Genomic DNA, 19,320 nt, shown 5'->3' on the forward strand with positions numbered 1-19,320 from the left:
AGGTCCTTTGATTCTGGCACTAATGAAATGTGTAATTGTTTACATTAGCAAGGTGTTATTTTATCAGTGGATCATTTAGGGAAATACTGCTGTCTAGGTTTAATTAGCTACATAACTGCATGTTATTAAGTTATCATTTCACACATGTACAATGACATTTCAGAGACCCATGCTTAACACCTTTGTGACACAGGATGTACCATTAGAGCCTCTTAAACATGCTTTAGATGACAGAAGACGTAATAGTACGTCCTATGGTTTTTGCACAGATGGGGCCATTTACCTGGGGACAGGCGAGAGATCAGGGTGTCATTTCACAGCGTGAAGTCTCCCCTGTCAGCAGCAGCCACTGTTTGCTTCCTGCTGACAGATCCAGTGTAACCGGAATAACAGAAATTCTCTGCTTATAAAACAATATATAATGCAAACGGGATCTAACACTGAGACCACTTACTAATTCATTTTGTACGTTAAGACTTTGTAATTAGGTATCTAAGTGGTAGTTTTCTGGTGAACTAAACTAAAATGAGAGGAAATGGTTGCTTAAAATAATGGTTGCACATGAATTTGTGTAGAAAATAAGGCAGAAGCCAAATGTCTACTCACCACATCAAATGGACCGGCAGACCAGAGGACAAAATCGGTCCAAAAGTAGGCATTTATTATAAAAAGAATGCCTATTAGGTGCCAGAGAACTTGAAGGGTTAAATGCTTTGTATACTGTATTGCTATTATGTAAAAGTTGTTTGTTTTTTAAGTGGAGGAGGGGTGACACCAAAGAGTTCTCTTGCATAGGGTGCTATTTGGTACAGGGCCAGCCCTGCTTCTGCTATAACAGTCTAGACCGGAACAGGCTATGAAAATGTTTTCATCTTCTTTAATAAAAGGAGTCTAACAAGTTATACATTCCCGAAATTCTCGGATATTTTAAGCTTACTGGGTTTTAGAAATAATTTTTAGTACCCATTTTTGTTTAATGTAGTTAAATTCTACAAAAAACAATATCGATGCAGCTTCCAGGAGTTCTTTATCTCGGTAATGAAGAAAGACTAGAAAAGAGACGTCTAATTGGGGATCTGATCACATTGTACAAATACATACAAGGTCAGTATAAACAGCTCTCTAGTGATCTATTCACCAAGAGGTCTCTACAAAAGACACTGGGTCATCAGTTGAGACTTGGGGAAAGGAGATTTCACCATCAGCATGGGAAAGGGTTCTTCACAGTAAGAACAATAAGAATATGGAATTCTCTGCCTAAGGATGTTGTATTATCTAATTCTGTGGATATTTTTAAGAAAGGTCTGGATGTTTTTCTGGTTTAGCATAACATAAAGGGCTACAACTGTTAAAAGGACAGTCGTATGAGAAAGTTAATCCAGGGAGTAATCTGATTGCTGCTATGGAATCAAGAAGGAATTTTTCCCCCTGTTGTGGGATAATTGGCAATTGCCCCAAGTAGGGTCTTTTGGATCAACTTTAGAACTAGGTATGTGTGAAAGGTTGAACTTGATGGACTGAAGTCTTTTTTCAACCTACTATACTACTACCGTGTTTCCCCGATAGTAAGACACCCCCGATTGTAAGACGTATCGGGGGTTTCAGAGGGGTCGGCTAATATAAGCCGTACCCCGAAAGTAAGACATATGTCTTACTTTCGGGGAAACACGGGGGATTTGCCGGGTCCGCCACTCTAAGGGGCCGGGAAGTCCCCACCAAGGCCGGCCTTACGTGTCTGCGGCCGCACAGGATTTAAATTAAAACATCGGGGGTTTTTTTTAACTTTATTTAACATCCTCCATGTTAAATAAAGTTTTTTTAACTTTATTTAACATGGAGGATGTTAAATAAAGTTGAAAAAAACCCCCGATGTTTTTATTTAAACCCTGTGCGGCCGCAGACCCCTAAGGCCGGCCCCTTAGAGCAGGGCCGACCTTTGGGGTGTGCGACCGCACAGGGCGCCACACTCCAGGGGGTGCCAACCTGCGGCACCCGGCACCCGGCACCCCTCCAGAGACGGACAGTAATGTCCGCCGCTGGAGGAGCAGGCTCGCAAGGGAGCGGTATCGGAGGTCTTTAACAGACCTCCGGCTCCCTTGAGTGATTTTAAGCCGGGTTCAACCCGGCTTAAAATCACTCAAGGGAGCCGGAGGTCTGTTAAAGACCTCCGATACCGCTCCCTTGTGATCTGCGCGGCAACAGCTGTTGTGCGCCGGGGTTTCTTGTCAGATCCCGGCGCACAACACTGAAGCCGCGCCCACCGCTGTCCGTGCCCTCTGAACCAGGAAGAAGACAGAACTGAAGAAGAGGAGCGAAGAGGAGGAAAAGAAGCTGAAAGAAGAAAGGAAAGGTAGGAAAGCATTAAGTGAGAGTGGATTGGTGTATATGTGTGTGGATTGGTGTATATGTGTGTGGATTGGTGTATGTGTGTGTGGATTGGTGTATATGTGTGTGGATTGGTATATGTGTGTGGATTAGTGTATATGTGTGTGGATTTGTGTATATGTGTGTGGATTGGTGTATATGTGTGTGGATTGGTGTATGTGTGTGTGGATTGGTGTATATGTGTGTGGATTGGTATATGTGTGTGGATTAGTGTATATGTGTGTGGATTTGTGTATACGTGTGTGGATTTGTGTATATGTGTGTGGATTGGTATACGTGTTGATTGGTAAGTGTGTGAGAGTGATGGGTGTTATGCTGTACCATTTCCAATGTCTTTTTCATGATCTAATTATGCTCTAAAAGTACATCATAACTCCCATCACTCTCAATTTTTTCCCAATATAAGACATACCCCGAAAGTAAGACATAGTGGGGCTTTTAGGGATAAAAAGAAAGTAAGACACTGTCTTACTTTCGGGGAAACACGGTACTAATAATAATAAAATGTTATAATGTCTGCCTACATATAATCCAAAATTGATCACCTGTCCCTAAACGTACTATTGCATGCAGCTCCCTTTTCTACAGGGCTTTCAGGGGCTGCAATTGAATACCCTTTCCAATAGTGAATTCCCCATTCAGTTAACAAATGACAGAGTGGTCAGTATGAATTTGTGTGTGTGAGTGGGGTTTAGAGTAGCTAGGTTGATGATCAGTAAAAAAAACTATGGAAAGGAAGGAACTAGTAAAAAATGGAAAATGAAGCAAATCTTAATTTTTATCAGAAATTTAATGGAATTCAAGAGGTAATCTATAATATGGGATGGAAGGAAAGTATTCCATCAAAATGTTTACAGTCAAGTTGCAAACCTCCATTATGAGCTAAAGTAGTGTTGCAAAATGTTTACAAACGGCCACCCTGGTAATGTTCCCAGACTGTTCTGGGCACGGCCATTAGAAACTGTGATGAGGATTATATTTTGGCATGGCTAGTTCTGAATATTGCTGACTACCCCATTCACATAGAAACACTCTGATATACCTTTAGAGCCCTGCCCTCTCTTTGCACAGTTGCATAGTTTCTTAGAACGTGGAAACTGTAATGTGGATTACATATTGAGCTAAAGTAGTGTTGTAAATCTCACCGTTAAATGGGAAGTAATATGCAGGGCTGGACTAGCGATGACAATGCAACCCGGCCACCTTAAGGCTGGCTGCCAGCTGAGGAGACTGAAGGAACTTCACTGACTTAACTATATGTTATATAGGGACAGCCAAGCTCTTTGTGCAACAAAAACATGAGTTGGTTCTTCGTAATGTCTGGTAAGGACCATCGTGTACATCAGTTTGTACAGTAAGATATGTGCTATGTTATCTGTCCATAAGCATCCATAATGTATCGTTACATATACGCATCTCTGAAGTACGGTCGCAGTTATTTGCTTAGGATGGGTGAGTTGCCCCATAAAACAGCGATGATCTCTGATACAGTCTATAGTCTAAACTGGGGTTAGGGTTCCTCAGTGGAAAATCCTCTTGTTTTACATGACTATTTTAATCCTTAATCCCTAGCGCCACCTAGTAGACAGCAGCAGGAACAGCAAGAAATATTGAACCCGACGAAGGTTCAAGAAAGACACACACAAGGTTTTCGATTGTAAGACACCATTTTTTTGTGGAGTTATAGTTCAGGCCGAATTAAGGAACTGTTATTATATACTGCTTCAATATATTCAGCTGATGTAAACAGTGGTCTGAAGTTTACCAAGCCATAGGTTTCCAGCAAACACATCCCTAGAATTTAAGAACTGACCCCAGAGAACTTCTGTTGCAAAAAGAGCTTGGCTGGCCCTGTGTCATGTATAGATGATGCAAGATGTCTTTAAAGTCTCCTTACACATTGAATTATGCATTAGACACATCAAGGACATTTGGTAGTGTTAACCTTTCAAGATGAATAGTGAAGTTAGAGAGTTTTATAACAACACTCCCTCTGGTGAATAAACCCATTTGTGTTATTTGCCAAGTCCAGTCCCATCATATACAGTTCATATATTGATTTTCTGTGGGGGACACTATCAAATGTTTTACTAAATCTTTAGTAACTACTCCTGACGGTGTTGTAAAAGTTTACATTGTGGTGCTGCAAACGCTGACCTATTCTTGGATGTAACCCCCCCCAGGACCCGTAGACTTCTCCATTTGACAAAACATTTAAGGATTTCTGTATTACGGGAAGTTGGCTCATCATGTATTCTCTCCTCTGTTTTGTGTTTGCTTGTAAATACATCTGTATTACTTTTACAGGTTTTTTTGGTTTTAGTTGAAGGGGTACAAACGTGTGTGTATTACAGTAGTGGTGGTTTTAACGTAATTCACACAATATACACAAAAAACTTTATGAACACGGATTTTCTCAAAACTGCGAAATCCCTAAGGTGGGCATCACAGCAGTATAGCTAAAAATCCATGCCGAGTGTCAGACCCTTTAAAATGTCTGCTATAGGAGGCACATGAGGCAGCTTGAGCTATTTCTCCTCTTGCCACGTGGTGACGGTAGCCTTAAAAATACAAACTGCACCATATGCAGCGTGATGTACAACTCGTATCATCTTCACCCAGACAGTCCCCATTCTTCATCTCATTCTCGCTCAATAACCCCCCTAGATTGTAAACTCACACGTTCAGGGTCGTCTTCTTCTTCTTCTATACCAGCGTGTCTTTATTTGTGTTGATGCTATTGTTATAGATGTTATTATCAATTTTCCCTTTCTCCTTAATGTGCTACAGAATCTGCTTAAATGTAATGTGTTTCGCAAATAGATTCTGCATAGATCAGAAAGCATTAAAAAAAAATCTGAGCACAATGTATATAGCAGAAGAATTATTTCTTGAGGGGTACTATAACATTTCTACCTACTATGACATTATATATTAAACAGGTGTAGAATATTATATATGCGCAACATGGCAGATGACAGCATTTCTAAGCCTGTAGGGGAAATCACTGGGGACAAAATCCATGCTACGACTTGTTGAGTAAGTGAATAATGGTTGATCGTAAGACATGTTATAGCTATAAACAGTAATAAAGTGTCAAAGGTGTTCATATAACCTGGGAAATTGAAATATTTCTTGTGTTGATTGTTCATTCATTTTTTTACCAGTCAAGTAATCCAGATTTAGATTAATACTTCAGAGCCTGAAGTGCATCTCACCAGCAACAGCCCGGCGGGATATCATTCTGACGGTATCCAAAGGTTACTCGCATTATCACATTCGTTCATTATTCGCACTTTGATTGTTAGGTAAAAAGTAATAACTAAGAAAAATGGTTACAAATACAGACTTAACATAGTTTACTAGACCAATCCAACTTCAAATACTGTACAGGCAGGTGTAATATAATACACTATTTACTATTATAATACACTATTATTACATTACAAATAAAAAAAAAAATCAGCATTTAGCACAGCAATCACAAAACAAAATCAAAATTGGCAAAACAAAAGCCAGTGCAGTGAAAACGGGTAAAACATATGTACACGGATCAGTATCCGCACGCTGCAATCTTAACCCTTAGAGGGCAGCAGTGAGCTTAATCTCTGCCTCTCACACGGGTTAAGAGGTCTGTGGATAAAGTGCACATTTCCTCAGTCGTAACAAATACACAGAAATAATAAATGCTTATTATACCTTATACTATATTCCTCATGGGCGCATAATCAACTTTATTCACTAAAGGGAGTTCTGGATTTAACTATTGACTATTCATTATGAAGGGCTAACATGAGCAAGGTTTTCTAGGAAGAAGGGCTGAGTTGGCCCCCGTATAGATAAATTAACTATACATGATACAGGGTCGGCCAAGCTTTTCCTGCAGAAGCTCACTGGGGTCGCTCCTTCATAATGTATAGTGAAGTCAACGAGATGAAATACACATCTCCGGCAAATCCTCAATTTTCCCTTTAGCGAATAAACCCCAATGAGTTGGACTAAAACTCTCATCACTCAAGGCCCAGGACATAACTGTAACTAATACAAGATGACAGAAGTTACAAACTGCCCACCACCAGATGTACAGCCCAAGTCATTTACAGCATATATGCTAATATACATATTATATCTTTCCTTTTACTCTGAACAGAGGTAATCTGGGATTAGAATCAAGTGCTTATAACAACATACAATATAAACCTTTACAAAACTGCATTTACTAAGCATGGTTTCTTGTGCCGATATCAGACACTCCATCGACTGGAACATTAATACCTGGGGAAAAATAAATATGTTCGATGTAAAGATAAGAAGGCGAGGGATTGGCTGGCCCATAAAGTAGATGAGTATATTTTGCATATTTTCCTTCTTTCAAAGCCTGGAAATAAGCACGTATAGCGGGATCATACACATGCCATGGTGTCCCCGGTAATGCAGTGACCCAAGTTAACGTTTGGGATAAGGTTACAGAAGTTTCACTAGACTAATGTACAAACAGAATTGTTTATCACAAAAAACATCCTTTAATAAACACATTAAGTGTTTATTAAAGTGAAAGATGGACATTTCCTAAATGCTTCTAAGAAGTTCTTTTATAAACTGAATTTCCCCTCATTTCTTAGGCGTTTTATTGTACGAGGGGGGCGATCACTGGTGATGATACAAGGTTTCAGAATAATTCCTTCTTGCTCCTTTGAACAGAGATGTGTTGGCTTTTTTACATTTCCCTGCAATTGGCACCTGTTCAAATGTAACAGACCACTTACAATATCTTATGGTTCATTCTATAATTGAATGTATTGATCCGTGCTTAACTAAAATAATTATGGTGTAAGCGTGTGTGTGCGATGTGAGTCAGGAATAGGTTGGCTGAGGGGGTGGCTCTCCCCAGGATGGGTAAATTTGATTTATACCTATAATTGTGTTCTCAGGGAACTGTGCTACAACAATCAAGAAATCAAAGCTCAGAGCAAATTGAATTTTCAGCTAAATAGAGAGGATCTTAACCAGACCTCCTCTCCAGATCTCCCTTTCCCTGACACTGTTAAGATCAGTCCATACCACCAACAGATCAGACCATCTATGCAGATGCACACAGGAAAGAAAAAAAAAAAAAAAAAAAAATATATATATATATATATATATATATATATATATATATATATATATATATATATATATATATATATATATATATATATATATATATATATATATATATATATATATATATATATATATATACCCCATTTTCTTAACATAAACTGACTTCTACCAGACGTGCCTAGAAGGAAAAAGAAAAAAAATCCACAAATATAAAAGGATAAAAGAAATGTCTTAAAGGCCACACAAAGAAAACAGCCAGTCCCTCTAATCCCTGCCACATAAAGTGTGATCCGTATTCATTGGAAAACAAATATATTTTCCTTATTGTTTAAAAATTATTTTAGCTCCAACATAAAAAGACACGGTGCGCACACCTTTGAAATCCCTTTTATATTGCAACAATTTAAACAGTTCGAAACCCACCTTTAAATCTTGTTTGGATTTTAGCAGAAATAGATGGATTTATTCAAACTTAAATAGTAACGGCACAATATGGCACCGAAAGTCTTAATGTATTAGCCGTGAAATGACTGGCTCAGACTAGGTGTAAATCTTAATAAGCTTACCTTATTTTTAATATTATAAAAAAGGTATCATTTCCCCAGAGTGAAATTATATATATATATATATATATATATATATATATATATATATATATAGCTGCTCCACTGGCAAAAACTGAAATATAATCTGTACCTAGAGAGGATTTGATAAAACCTCATATATATATTTCATTTCAAGCTATAGTGATTTTTAGCATATAATATACGAGCCTCTACATTTATAGCCAAAAAAAGAAATGTAGATTCTGCTACAGAAGAGCGCTGCAGAATCTCCTGGCACAACATAAATGAAGGCATTGTGACGTAGATAGGTTTTGGGGTGGAATGTGACAACGTGTATCATCTAGAAAAGTGTTTTGGCACAATTACATGTCTGCCCTCTAGCACAATGGAATCATTAGTGCACATTATCAAAGAAAACCACACAGTAAAAGCATAGTTATATAATTAAATGAACGTTCATTTGGAGTCATAAAAAGGTTTAATCAGTAAAGAGGGAGTTGGCAGAAGAGTTGAGGTGTCACAACAAAAGGGCAAACCCCAGTGAGCTTCTGCTCCAACAGCTTTGCTGGCCATGCATAAAGCATATTTAAATGACTGAACTATGCAGGGTATTTTCAAGCTGTATATATCATCTTTAGAAGGTCAGCTTGGGATGTAAACCTGGTCCATTTTAGGGGACAGTCTAATGTCCGGCACACCTCCTCTAAATGAATTAAACTAAATCTCCTACCGGACTGCTCCACAGTCTGACTGTTCTCGCCACCGATTGGCTGCTCTAAGCAGTCCGTCAGAGGCAGGAAAGTGAAATCAATGGGAGTCCATTTGGCTCGGGGTGTGGAAAGAGGCAACGGTGGAATCCCCCGAAGATGAACCACCGAATCCCCCCAAACCACATGAAGATTCAAAGGGATCACACAGCTATGGCTGGAGTGTCCCTTTAACAAAGCTTTCACCTTGGTGGGATAACACTCCTCAGTGCCTATGCTACTCCATACAATGTCCTATAAGGATGTAGAACTTGACAAGTTGTAGCCAAGAAGGTAGCTGTTGTGGAGCTACAAGGCTCATCACATTTAGCCAGCATACTAGCTTCATGATAGTTGTAACTACACAAGAGCTAGAGATCTGCCCATCGTTACACTTGTGGAGTGCCTCATCTTCACAAGATCACCCCCTAAAACGTTTGCAACCCAGGTTACATATATCACCTACAATAAAATGAATTAGTTAAGTTTTCTCATACTAAAGGCAATAATGTAATAATTCCCACTACACTAGAGGTTTTTCACTTAAGAGCAATGCATGTTCACTCAAAGAAATATTCAGATTCTATGTTCCAAAATCAAAATGCAACTTTTGATGTTACAAATATTACAAGATAAAGACTGTAACAATATTTGAAATCAGCATGGCATATTTTGTTTTAGCGGTACTAGCACTCAGATCCGATTATGGAAACATCCTATTCTACCACCGGATAAAAAGCCGACGCTACCGCTATGGATAGATATAAAATCTGTCAAAGGCACGCAGCTTCAGCATCAATCAGAAATACAAATGCCACGTCATGGATCACTTCTATATGGCCTATCTATGCAACCTACGCCATGGCGCTAAACATTTTAAAGTGTTTGAAAAAATAGAATGCATTTAGATCACTGTGCGTGTAATAAAACTAAAGAAAATATACCAGTTGTTGGTGGATGCTAATTAGGGATAAAACTGCATATGGGATTCATTTTCTCTAAATAGCTATGAAAGGCATCTTTTATGCAACGCGGAGCACAAAATAAATCTGTTTTCTCTTCTACTTTTTATCAATGAAAACAAACTAAGTAAATCATAAACCCTAACCTGCTCCGATGAGCAGACCTACCATTAAGATTAGGACCAAGTCATTTCTAGGTGCCCTCATACTGAGGGTATAGAAAAACCCACACGTCTAATTCTTTCTTAGAATTAACCAGCAACCTGTGCATTGAACATAAGTGACATTGGGACAGACAGTTTGGGAGAAATGCCTGGCTAACTCGCCCAACTACTCTGGCATGCAAATGGTTAATCACCTTCCAAGATAAAGGACTGGAGAGTGAAAATGTAAGTGTTATTGGATAGAGCGTTAAATCACCCCCACGGTTATTAATTCTCATGTAGAAGCACGGGTTTGATGCATTAGCTGTCTGCAAAAAAAAAAAAGAGGCGAAAAAAACCTCCTACGCTGAACAATGAGAGCGTTTCATATTCTAATTAAATGCTGAAGCCGAGAGTTAGTTTATAGGACGAATAAAGAATTTGTTCTCTTGTTAATGAAGAACCTGTTAAGGATATGGTGAAGAGCAGCAGATTTATTACTGGCTGACCCCACCATAAGTAGTAATAGCAGAAAGGGGTCAAGCAATGCACGATGATAAAAGCCCCTTCAGTTTTGAAAGAGATGACTTTTCATATGCATGAACATAGACCTTCATCTTAGACTTAAAAATTACTTGAGTCTGCTTCAAGCTAGAGTAACCCTGAAAGATTTTTTTCCCCCGCAATTACACACATTTTCATGCAGAGAAAAGGATTTTAATATTCTTTTTAACATACAAGATTCTCTGTAATGGATTATTTCACACTATGGCCCAGCCATCATATAACATATATTATATTAGCGTATTTTAATTTCACGGAGAACTTCCTACTCATCATGAATGATCCATAGGCTCGGCTATGTTGGTCATATCTATGTCTTGGCTGTCCATCTCTTCCGAATCCTCTGTAGAAACTCTAGGTTGCATCTTAGGCCTCACCGGCAATGCTGTTTCCATTGAACTTCCCATGTTACTACCTCTTGTTCCAGATCCCAAAGTTGTATCTGCAACCGTATTTGTGTGACTGCTCACGGGCTTTGAAGAAAGCCATTCTCCTTTCTTCGGGGATGTGTCAGCAACTGCTGAATGCTCCGAGTTTTGATCCCGTAAGTGCTTATCCATTGAAGCCTGAATGGAAGAAACCATCTCCTGCAATTTCTTCCTCTGGGCCTCAATCAAATTAGGATCAAGTTGTCTGCTATCCCTCATGGTCACTACTCCAGGAGCTACTCTGATAAGCTCCCCATCACTGGCTGTAGATGGCAAAGCAGAATTATCTGAATGCGTCAAGGTGCCACTGAAATCACTCGCTGCACTAAGCTTAGTTACCTCTCTGGGCCTCTGATTAAAATCTGGGCTACTAGAAGCTGTTCCAAGCGAGTGTCCTTTACCTTGAAAGGCTGTCACGTTATGATGCTGTTCGGATTTCTTTTTCACTACTCCACCACTGCCCAGCTTCATCAGTCCGTGCGAGGGACTAGACTCCCTGCTGCCCCTGGAAGATGCTTCCGAGCGTACTTGGATCAGAGCCTCTTTCACCAAGTCTTCAACCTCAGGGCCGACTGGAAAATGACCCGCAGCATCCACACAAAGCTCCAGCCGGTCTTCAGCTGCATTGTAAACAAATGTTTTTCCAGGAAGATGGGGAAATGTACAATGCTTCCCATCAACCACTCCTAGAAATAGACCAGAAACAACGTTAAATGTCCACACCGCTGAACCTGTATACATAGATATATATATTCCAATGTGTTAAATTACATCAATGAGACATGCAGCCTTAGCTGCAGTTAGTTCACTGCCCAGAATATAAAATGTGAAAACTGAGGGATGTATCGGAGATGTTTACAGACCGACGACCGAGATCAAAAATAGATAATGAAAGCATTCCTAAGCCAGAGAGTTCCCGATTGGCACCATTTATCTGCAGTTCTGGAGGCATTTGCCTTATCGCAGCCTCGTTAGTAGGTCACAGAACTACCTTCACTAGAGACCTCTTTCCAGCCGAGTAATCATTGGAAGTATTCCAAGGGACTTCAATACTTTGTATGAACTGCAACCATTTTTACATTAATATAACGACTAGATGATGAACACAGCAATCAGTAAATGATTATTACAAATATTGGCATTAAAACTGCAGCAAACCACCAATAAATTACATTTTGGCTAAACTCAGAACAATTATCTTGGAAACATTGCATTATTATGCAAATTATTTTTACCTACTTTATATATGACTTTCAAATTATACTTTCATAAGAAGCGGTTGCAATTTAGGAGTGAAACAGAAACGGTACAATTCTTACTATACCCATATTTTTCTTCATGATATTGTAAAATACACCTCCTTGCTGGAACAATTGAGGAAGCCCCTTCGCATAAGTCCAGATGTCTTCTCCTGAAAATATAAAAACAAAAGAGATTAAAACCAAATGGATAAGCTGGGGTTCAGTTGTCCATAAACATCTAGTTATTATGTATTGATTTCCATAGCCCCATCATACGCTGGAACCTGAACATACAGTAAACTAATGGTAAAGTCTATTCATCTTCTTTCTGGAAATCCTTAACCTAATCATAAGGAAAGATCTTATGCTCATGTCCTACACAAGCAGAGGACTCGTATATCATCTTCTGTATAAATCATGATGCTCCAGACCCGCAGAACACCAGATACGTCCCTCGGTAACAGAGGGAACATGCATCATATATACATATTACACACGCACATATATATATATACAGGGCCGGCCGAAGACTTAACGCCGCCTGGGGCGAAGTTTAAAACGCCGCCCCGCCAAGCCGACGCCGGGTGGGGGGGCGGCATTTTAAACTTCGCCGACGCCATAATCTACGATCCCCCCCCCCCGGTACTTACCTTTAAACAGTCCTGCAGCGAGTCTCCCTGCTCTGCCACGGTGCCGGCTTGCAATGCTGAGCGCCGGAAATTGACGTCACTTCCGGCGCTCTGCATTACAAGCCGGCACCGGGACCGAACAGGGAGACTCGCCGCAGAGGAGAGAGAGAGGGGCGCCGAGCGGGTAAGCGAAAACCACTTGGTGCCCCTCTCTCTCTCTCTCCTCCGCTTCAAAAAAAACAAACAAAAAAAAAGCACTTGGGGCGGCAAAGTGCCACCCCTTCTAAAGTGCCGCCTGGGGCAATTGCCCCAGTCTGCCCCATTATAGGGCCGGCCCTGTATATATATATATATATCAGTTATAATGTAGCTTTAGAACTGCATAATGTCATAAAGGCAAACTGGGGAATTAAAATATTAGATCTGCTACATGTGGTTACAAGTATAGAAAAAAAGTGAAAATTAGCCATCTTTAAACACTCCTAAAAAGAAGAAATAAAATACATAGTGAAGAAGGTATAATATAATATTGTATATATGTATGTATATATATATATATATATATATATATATATATATATTATATATATATATATATATTATATATATATATATATATGTCTACTTTCTATGGCCTTTGAATTAGCACAATTTCATCATCAGAGAAGCTGCGTAAACAACTTGTGATCACGGTGCGGCCGCAGGGCATGTAATGCTAAGCGATATCAGACACACAATGTGACAGCGATGCACAAATGCTATTTATTCTGCTCCTAATCGCTCGCATCAGATTCTGGCACAGGAGGGCTTGGAACGTTTTTGGATTTCTACCCAAAAGCACATATTTTATAAAAAAAACAACAAGACTAACAAAGAAACACTAAGCACAAGGCAATCGCTCTATGTCGAAATATCAGTAGCACACACAGTATAAGTTATGGAAGACCCCTCCACTTACAAATAAGGGGGTAGCAGAGGCATTATTAAACATCATCCACATTTATCAGGCAAGCCACAGAAATCTTCTAGCACTACCACCACTGCAAGGGATTCTGGGTAGGTATATGTAAGTAAGGCCAACAACGATCACCTTTTTGCCTCTATAGCCACTCTATACATGGAGCCCGTGGGGCAAACGTCCGCTGTACTACACACTTTAAACAAAGCCCAGGACAAAGGTACAGAGGCCAGATCGCCGCCCATGGACAGCTGCTTCATGGGACTCGCCAGCATTGTTGGTAATATCTGTAATAATACTTCCGCTGATAATAATTGCAGCCATAATAGCATTTACTGTTGTCTTCTGTTTTGAAGGATATCTGCACTGAAGAGGGAGAGCCCCTTAAGTTATCACATAGCTGAGCAAGAATCTGCCAGCGTTCAAAGTTTACTTTTTAGAAATATGCTTATATTATTTGACCAAGAAGGAGAACTTCATTTCTCAAAATTGGAATGATTGTTCCTCCCCATTATATTATCAGACTTGCCAAACGTGACACTCCAGAGTCCCAAGGAGCCCCTAAACAATGAATGCATATGAAAGGGCTTTGTAAGTACTTTCTTATGCATTATTAAACCTGCACCGTGGTATGATGTTGAGGGCCACTTATTGGATGCGCTACCACTGAATTCTATTTCTGCGCATGCGCACAGGTATCAGATCCCCCCCGAGCTGATTGGAGACCAGTATACCATGCATCAGGACGGCACGGCTTACGGCACGGCAAGTAGCTGAGGAGTGGCAAACATACAGAAAACATGAATTTATAAGAGTTCTGATATCCAGTTTTTACTGCACGAAATTTGCAAAAACGTCCTTTCCCTTACAGAGCTTTGTGCTACAGAATCTATTAAACATATCACCAAAAACACTTCGCTTTTGTTTTTAGCGATCACATAAAACAGCTTTTTAGCATATTCTTTAGTTTAAAAAAAATGGATTTCCGGTGCCGATTAACTTGAGATTGAAGTTTATTCTTATGAGGAATGAGTAATACGGTGCGCAGGGGCACTTATGTAACGGCCTCTCGCTCTTGCAGCAAAAACCCAAGACAACATCTGCAACTAGACACCAGCCAAATCCGCCACAGATCTCCAAGGAAGTAACAGCAGTAAGTAAAACACCGTAACCATGGCGTTCATTTTACAAACATGACATTATTCCGGCAACATAGAATGAGCACAGCTGTTACCGATGCTGATGTCAACCAAGAGAATACAACCAAGATTATTGTTGTGTCCAACCTGCTACTCAAATACAGTGACCGTTCAAGGCTACACGAGGTCAATTTTACAAATTATGTCTTTTTTTACGCCTGAAGAGCCGCCAGGATTTAGCAGTGCAGAGATGGGGCGAGAGGGACAGTGTTAGTAATACACAGTAATACAACAGAACCAACTTACCTAACCTTCTACATGTCCAACACATTGTTTCCCCCTTTACGGACTATGAAGCCAATGGGAATTTTAAGAGCAAATGATCTTTTTGGTGTTGTGATCTGGAAATTCCCATTGGCGTAATAGTCTATAAACAATGTCCTACATATAAATAAGGATACCTTCATTCAGGATAACAAAAAAAGGCACATTGTGAGAGAAGGTATAGCAGTCAACAGAAAAGGAAAAGCTCCACCAGAGTGAAAGTGAAGTTGGAAGCACACCAAGATGATTACATTGCTTGCCTTACCCATCAGAGTTGCCAGCAGACACAAAGAATACATTTCTTTGTCAATTTGCTCTTGAAGTTCCTTGGAAACGGATTTAGCAGAAACTGTAGAGTCCTCGTCTGTAACCTCATGGACCGAGTGGGATGAAGTACGCGGAGCAGGTTTATCCTTGGACTTTAAGATCTCCACTGTCACCCTGTCTCCGTGTTGCAATGGGACCGGCTCATTTTCCATGCCATCCATGGGTGGGAGAAGTTCCTTCGGAGGAAATCCATAACGGATGCACTGTAAGTATGGAGGAATATCTAACTCCTTTGCTATTCCTTCCTGCAGTTCAGTAAAGGTTGTTGTAGACTTTAAGGTAAGCATTGCCTGTCTACCATCATTGGTCGTTATCCGAATTTTCTTTTCTTTGGAAGAAGTTGGGGAGTAAGGTGTTTTAGTAGGGGTGGATGGGCTTGACGACGGGCTGTCTCTGATGCTTCCAGGAGATGAGGATCTCGCTTGTCCTTTCTGTTCATGTTTCATCATTTCTGTTTTGCGTTTCTGCACCACGGCCGCTTGGTCGGAAATGTTTTGCTGAATTTTCCTTTCTGCTTTGCTCATGTTTAATTCTTCTTTGTGCAAAGTCTTTGCTTTCTGACCAGTCAATATGATTTTGGTTGGAGTATGCGACTCAGACTCCTTGTCATGCTTAATGTCATCAATTCTTTGCACATGGGCACCATCAATAGATACCGGGGTGTAGTCATCTGGATTCTTTTTAGCAGTCTGGTGTAATATCGTATTAACAACTTTCTGTACTAAAATTTCACTCCCAAATTCTCCAGGAAAGTGCTTGGTAACAAGTTTCATTGCAACATCATATACATTGCTATTTAACGCGACATCACTTTCATACTGGAACCAGTATACAGTTTCTCTCACTACTCTGCCACCCCACTCAAGAGTAATGGGAAAAGCTTCAGGTAAATTATCATATTCTTTACCATCCCAGTAATGTTTGAAGCCACAGCCACATTTGCCACCAAAGGATCTGGTGTTGGTTCGGTCACCATCCAGATAAACGATTGAAGCATCACTTCTCACTCTGCGCACAGAAGTTCCACGGCACCAATTACAACTGGTCAAATTACTCAAGTTATAGTCGGGTATTAAGATGTCATGTGCAACATCGTAGGAGCAGACAACATTGTTAAGAGGAAAGCTATAATTTTTATCTGACTTCAACTGTCCGTGAGTTGTTTTTGCCAAATTATATAATTTTCCTCCAGGGGCCAACCACTCTGTTGGAACCAGAAGTTCAGAAAGAGCACCACATATTAGGCATTTGTAGAGGCGGTTCTCCTGAACAGCTTTCTTTGTGGCTGCTGTCACTTCTTCAGGCTGGACTCCAATGACTCCTGTCCTCCTGTAAAAATATTGATGCACATCTGCAACTAAACTTGGATGGATACCATGTTTGTCCATGAATACCTCCTCCATTGCAGCTACGAGCCGGAGTAAATACTTATCTTGTAAGCTCCTGTCTCCACCAATCACACAACTTCCATCCTCTTCCAATTTTATGTACTTTCTTATCAAGTCTTGAGGCACACCCCATGCTTTTGGGAGCATTTTTAAAGGCAGCTTTGGTAAAGACAAGCCTTTAATACCAACCAAAGGTATATAATGATTACGACCAGAGCTACTCCACGCAATGCATATTGGCTTATTCAGATGTCCGTCTTTACCCTTACAAGTCTCCACCGGTATGAGCCCGGGCAGGAACGTCGCAGAATAATCCCCAGAGCTCCTCATACCACTTAGGGAATCTAAAAGTATGATGGGACGGTGAAGGACATTAGCCAGTCCAAATATATGAATGTTTCTAAGACCCAAAGGGACTCCCTCAGGTGGAACAAACAACGGGTCACATTCGTTTATTATATCTTCCCATTCGGCTGCATCAATGAAGTCATGGAAGAGAGCTTTGTAGCGGTCCAAGTTTTCCTTAAAGTGCTTCTTGAGGTTCTCACGCAGCGCGTGCCAGAAGAGCTCCCTGCCCACCAGTGCCCGCGACACAGCGTGGACCAAGCAGTGGCCATCCCCATCAACATGCACAGGGATAAAGCATTCCTGGTTATTGTTGGCCCTCTTGATATCCTCCAGAGTGTCATGCAGATAGAGGAGGCTACCCGAGCGATCTTTCCCGTAGCCCACTGTGTCGATATGCTCCGGTTCAATGAGAAATGCCCTGTCACCCAGCAGGGAGCAGTCAAACACATCCCCTTGGTTCATGTCTCTTAGTAGCTTGGCCTTGCCTGTCTGCTTGTCCATGCCATATCGGGCCAGGATGGGGGAGAGCAGCTTACAGTGGTAATTGGAGAGCCCCATGACTTTAACCATGTCGGTGCTCCTCCGGGGAGGCCCAGCAACTCCGAGCAGGGCGTTCCTCAGCAGGTTGTGCAGCACAACATCTGGTTCCGTTACCTCCTCCACCTCCAGCAGCTGCCTCTGCTCATGCCTCTGGCCGCAGTCCGTACACTCAATGCTGGCAGAACCCTGCTGGGCCGGGAAAAACAGCCGGGCACGGCACTTCGGATCTGGGCAAGTCCCGGAGAAGATGCGCCGATCCCTTCTCTTCTGCTGGACCTGCGATGGGGACGGAGGTGGCTGAGACATGGCGACAGGCTGGATACGGGTCACCGTTTAGTCATTCTGCGACAGCCTAACATCGCCCACCATAATAATAATAACAACAACAGCCCCACCGGCCGGTCTCCAATGCGGAAGCGCAGCCCCCCTGACACCGCCTCCTGTCGTCCCTCCCTCTTCACCGCCGAAGCCGTTGACAGACGTTACTACCTATTTCCTTCATGCCACACCCCCTGCATTCGCGGGGAGTGACGGACGTTGTAGTCAGGAGGTCCGCGTCTTCCATTACAGAGACAGCAGTTAAACTACAACTCCCATGGTGCAGCGCGGCGTGGCGCAGCGCATACGCGGAAGTGTTGCTGAGGCCAGAGCGCGGTGTCACGTTAGGGTTGTGCACTGGCTGTCTGACAGCAGGAGGGCGGACTTTGTGCTTCCTGTTTATCGCTGTATTAGGCTGTGTCATGTACAGGTTGTTTATATATTGCAAGGGGAATGGGCGGAGTTATCCTCTGCCCTCGAGTCCCCTCTTATTCAGTCTGCTGGGGCTTATTTCCTAAATAGGGGGGTTTTTGGGCCGTCATAGAGCGTTGTGCAGGTTTATGCTCCCTGCGTGCTCTTTTATGTACGATGCATGCTGACTCCTACCTTGTGATGTGCAGGGGGTGTAAACATCTAACTGGGTGTCAGGCGCCAGCATTAACCCTAGACTGTTGTTCTAAGGATGTAACAGATCCCTGCAGCAGTTGGGGGTCCCTAACAGGCCCACGGCAGTGCTGTAGTGTGCAGCCAGCGTCTGGATATGCCCGGTGGTGCGCTTCGTTAGCATGAAAATGTAGCATGTGGCTGGACCTCTCATCAGGTGGCCGCTGGCCTTAGTGCCAGCACCATCTTACAATCACCAGTCCGCCCTTGGCCCTTAAGGCTTCACAGAGGAGAAGGGGGCCCTTTGAAACTGTCCTAATTATATTTGTAATCACACAAGTATTGGCTCACATACAGGCCCCTGCAGCGCCTATGGGGTCCTTAAGGCTTCTAATCTGCCCTAACGTCATCTGTGATTTATTATTGAGCACACAAGTGTTTGTTAGCATGCTACCGATTTATTTACTCCGGAATTTTTTACGCTCCATAACGAGATCCAAACGTTTGTAACGGGAGCTGGGCTGATGACCCTGCTAAACATTAGCATATGAGATGTGATTTTACTGAGCTGCAAAAAGCTATATGACACAATATATAAAATGTAC

General features: G+C 41.5%; 1 protein-coding gene across 3 annotated transcripts; it reads right to left on the bottom strand.

The window, feature by feature from the left end:
• Positions 1-10,603: 10,603 nt before the first annotated feature.
• On the bottom strand, positions 10,604-18,233 carry VCPIP1 (valosin containing protein interacting protein 1). Of its 3 annotated transcripts, none has more exons than XM_053467002.1 (3): positions 15,457-18,233; positions 12,258-12,311; positions 10,604-11,586 (listed from the first exon to the last, which is right to left on the bottom strand). In XM_053467002.1, the coding sequence occupies exons 1-3, from the start codon at positions 18,098-18,100 to the stop codon at positions 10,745-10,747; spliced, it is 3,540 nt and encodes a 1,179-aa protein (XP_053322977.1). In that variant the 5' UTR covers positions 18,101-18,233; the 3' UTR covers positions 10,604-10,744. The 3 variants fall into 3 exon arrangements, with proteins under 3 accessions (XP_053322977.1, XP_053322976.1, XP_053322978.1); XM_053467001.1 differs by having other exon boundaries at positions 12,225-12,311; XM_053467003.1 differs by having other exon boundaries at positions 11,315-11,586; positions 12,220-12,311.
• Between the last annotated feature and the right edge of the window lie 1,087 nt (positions 18,234-19,320).

The sequence above is a fragment of the Spea bombifrons genome, chromosome 5 (assembly GCF_027358695.1).
Source record: "Spea bombifrons isolate aSpeBom1 chromosome 5, aSpeBom1.2.pri, whole genome shotgun sequence".
Taxonomy (NCBI): Eukaryota; Metazoa; Chordata; class Amphibia; order Anura; family Pelobatidae; genus Spea; species Spea bombifrons.

What these genes read in the sequence shown, in the direction of transcription:
- VCPIP1 (XM_053467001.1), bottom strand. Translation starts at nt 18,100, where the DNA reads ATGTCTCAGCCACCTCCGTCCCCATCGCAGGTCCAGCAGAAGAGAAGG. An exon ending in TCTGCTGGCAACTCTGATGG is followed by an intron (nt 12,312 to 15,456) that starts GTAAGGCAAGCA and finishes TTATATTTTCAG; the next exon opens with GAGAAGACATCTGGACTTAT. An exon ending in TATCATGAAGAAAAATATGG is followed by an intron (nt 11,587 to 12,224) that starts GTATAGTAAGAA and finishes GTCTATTTCTAG; the next exon opens with GAGTGGTTGATGGGAAGCAT.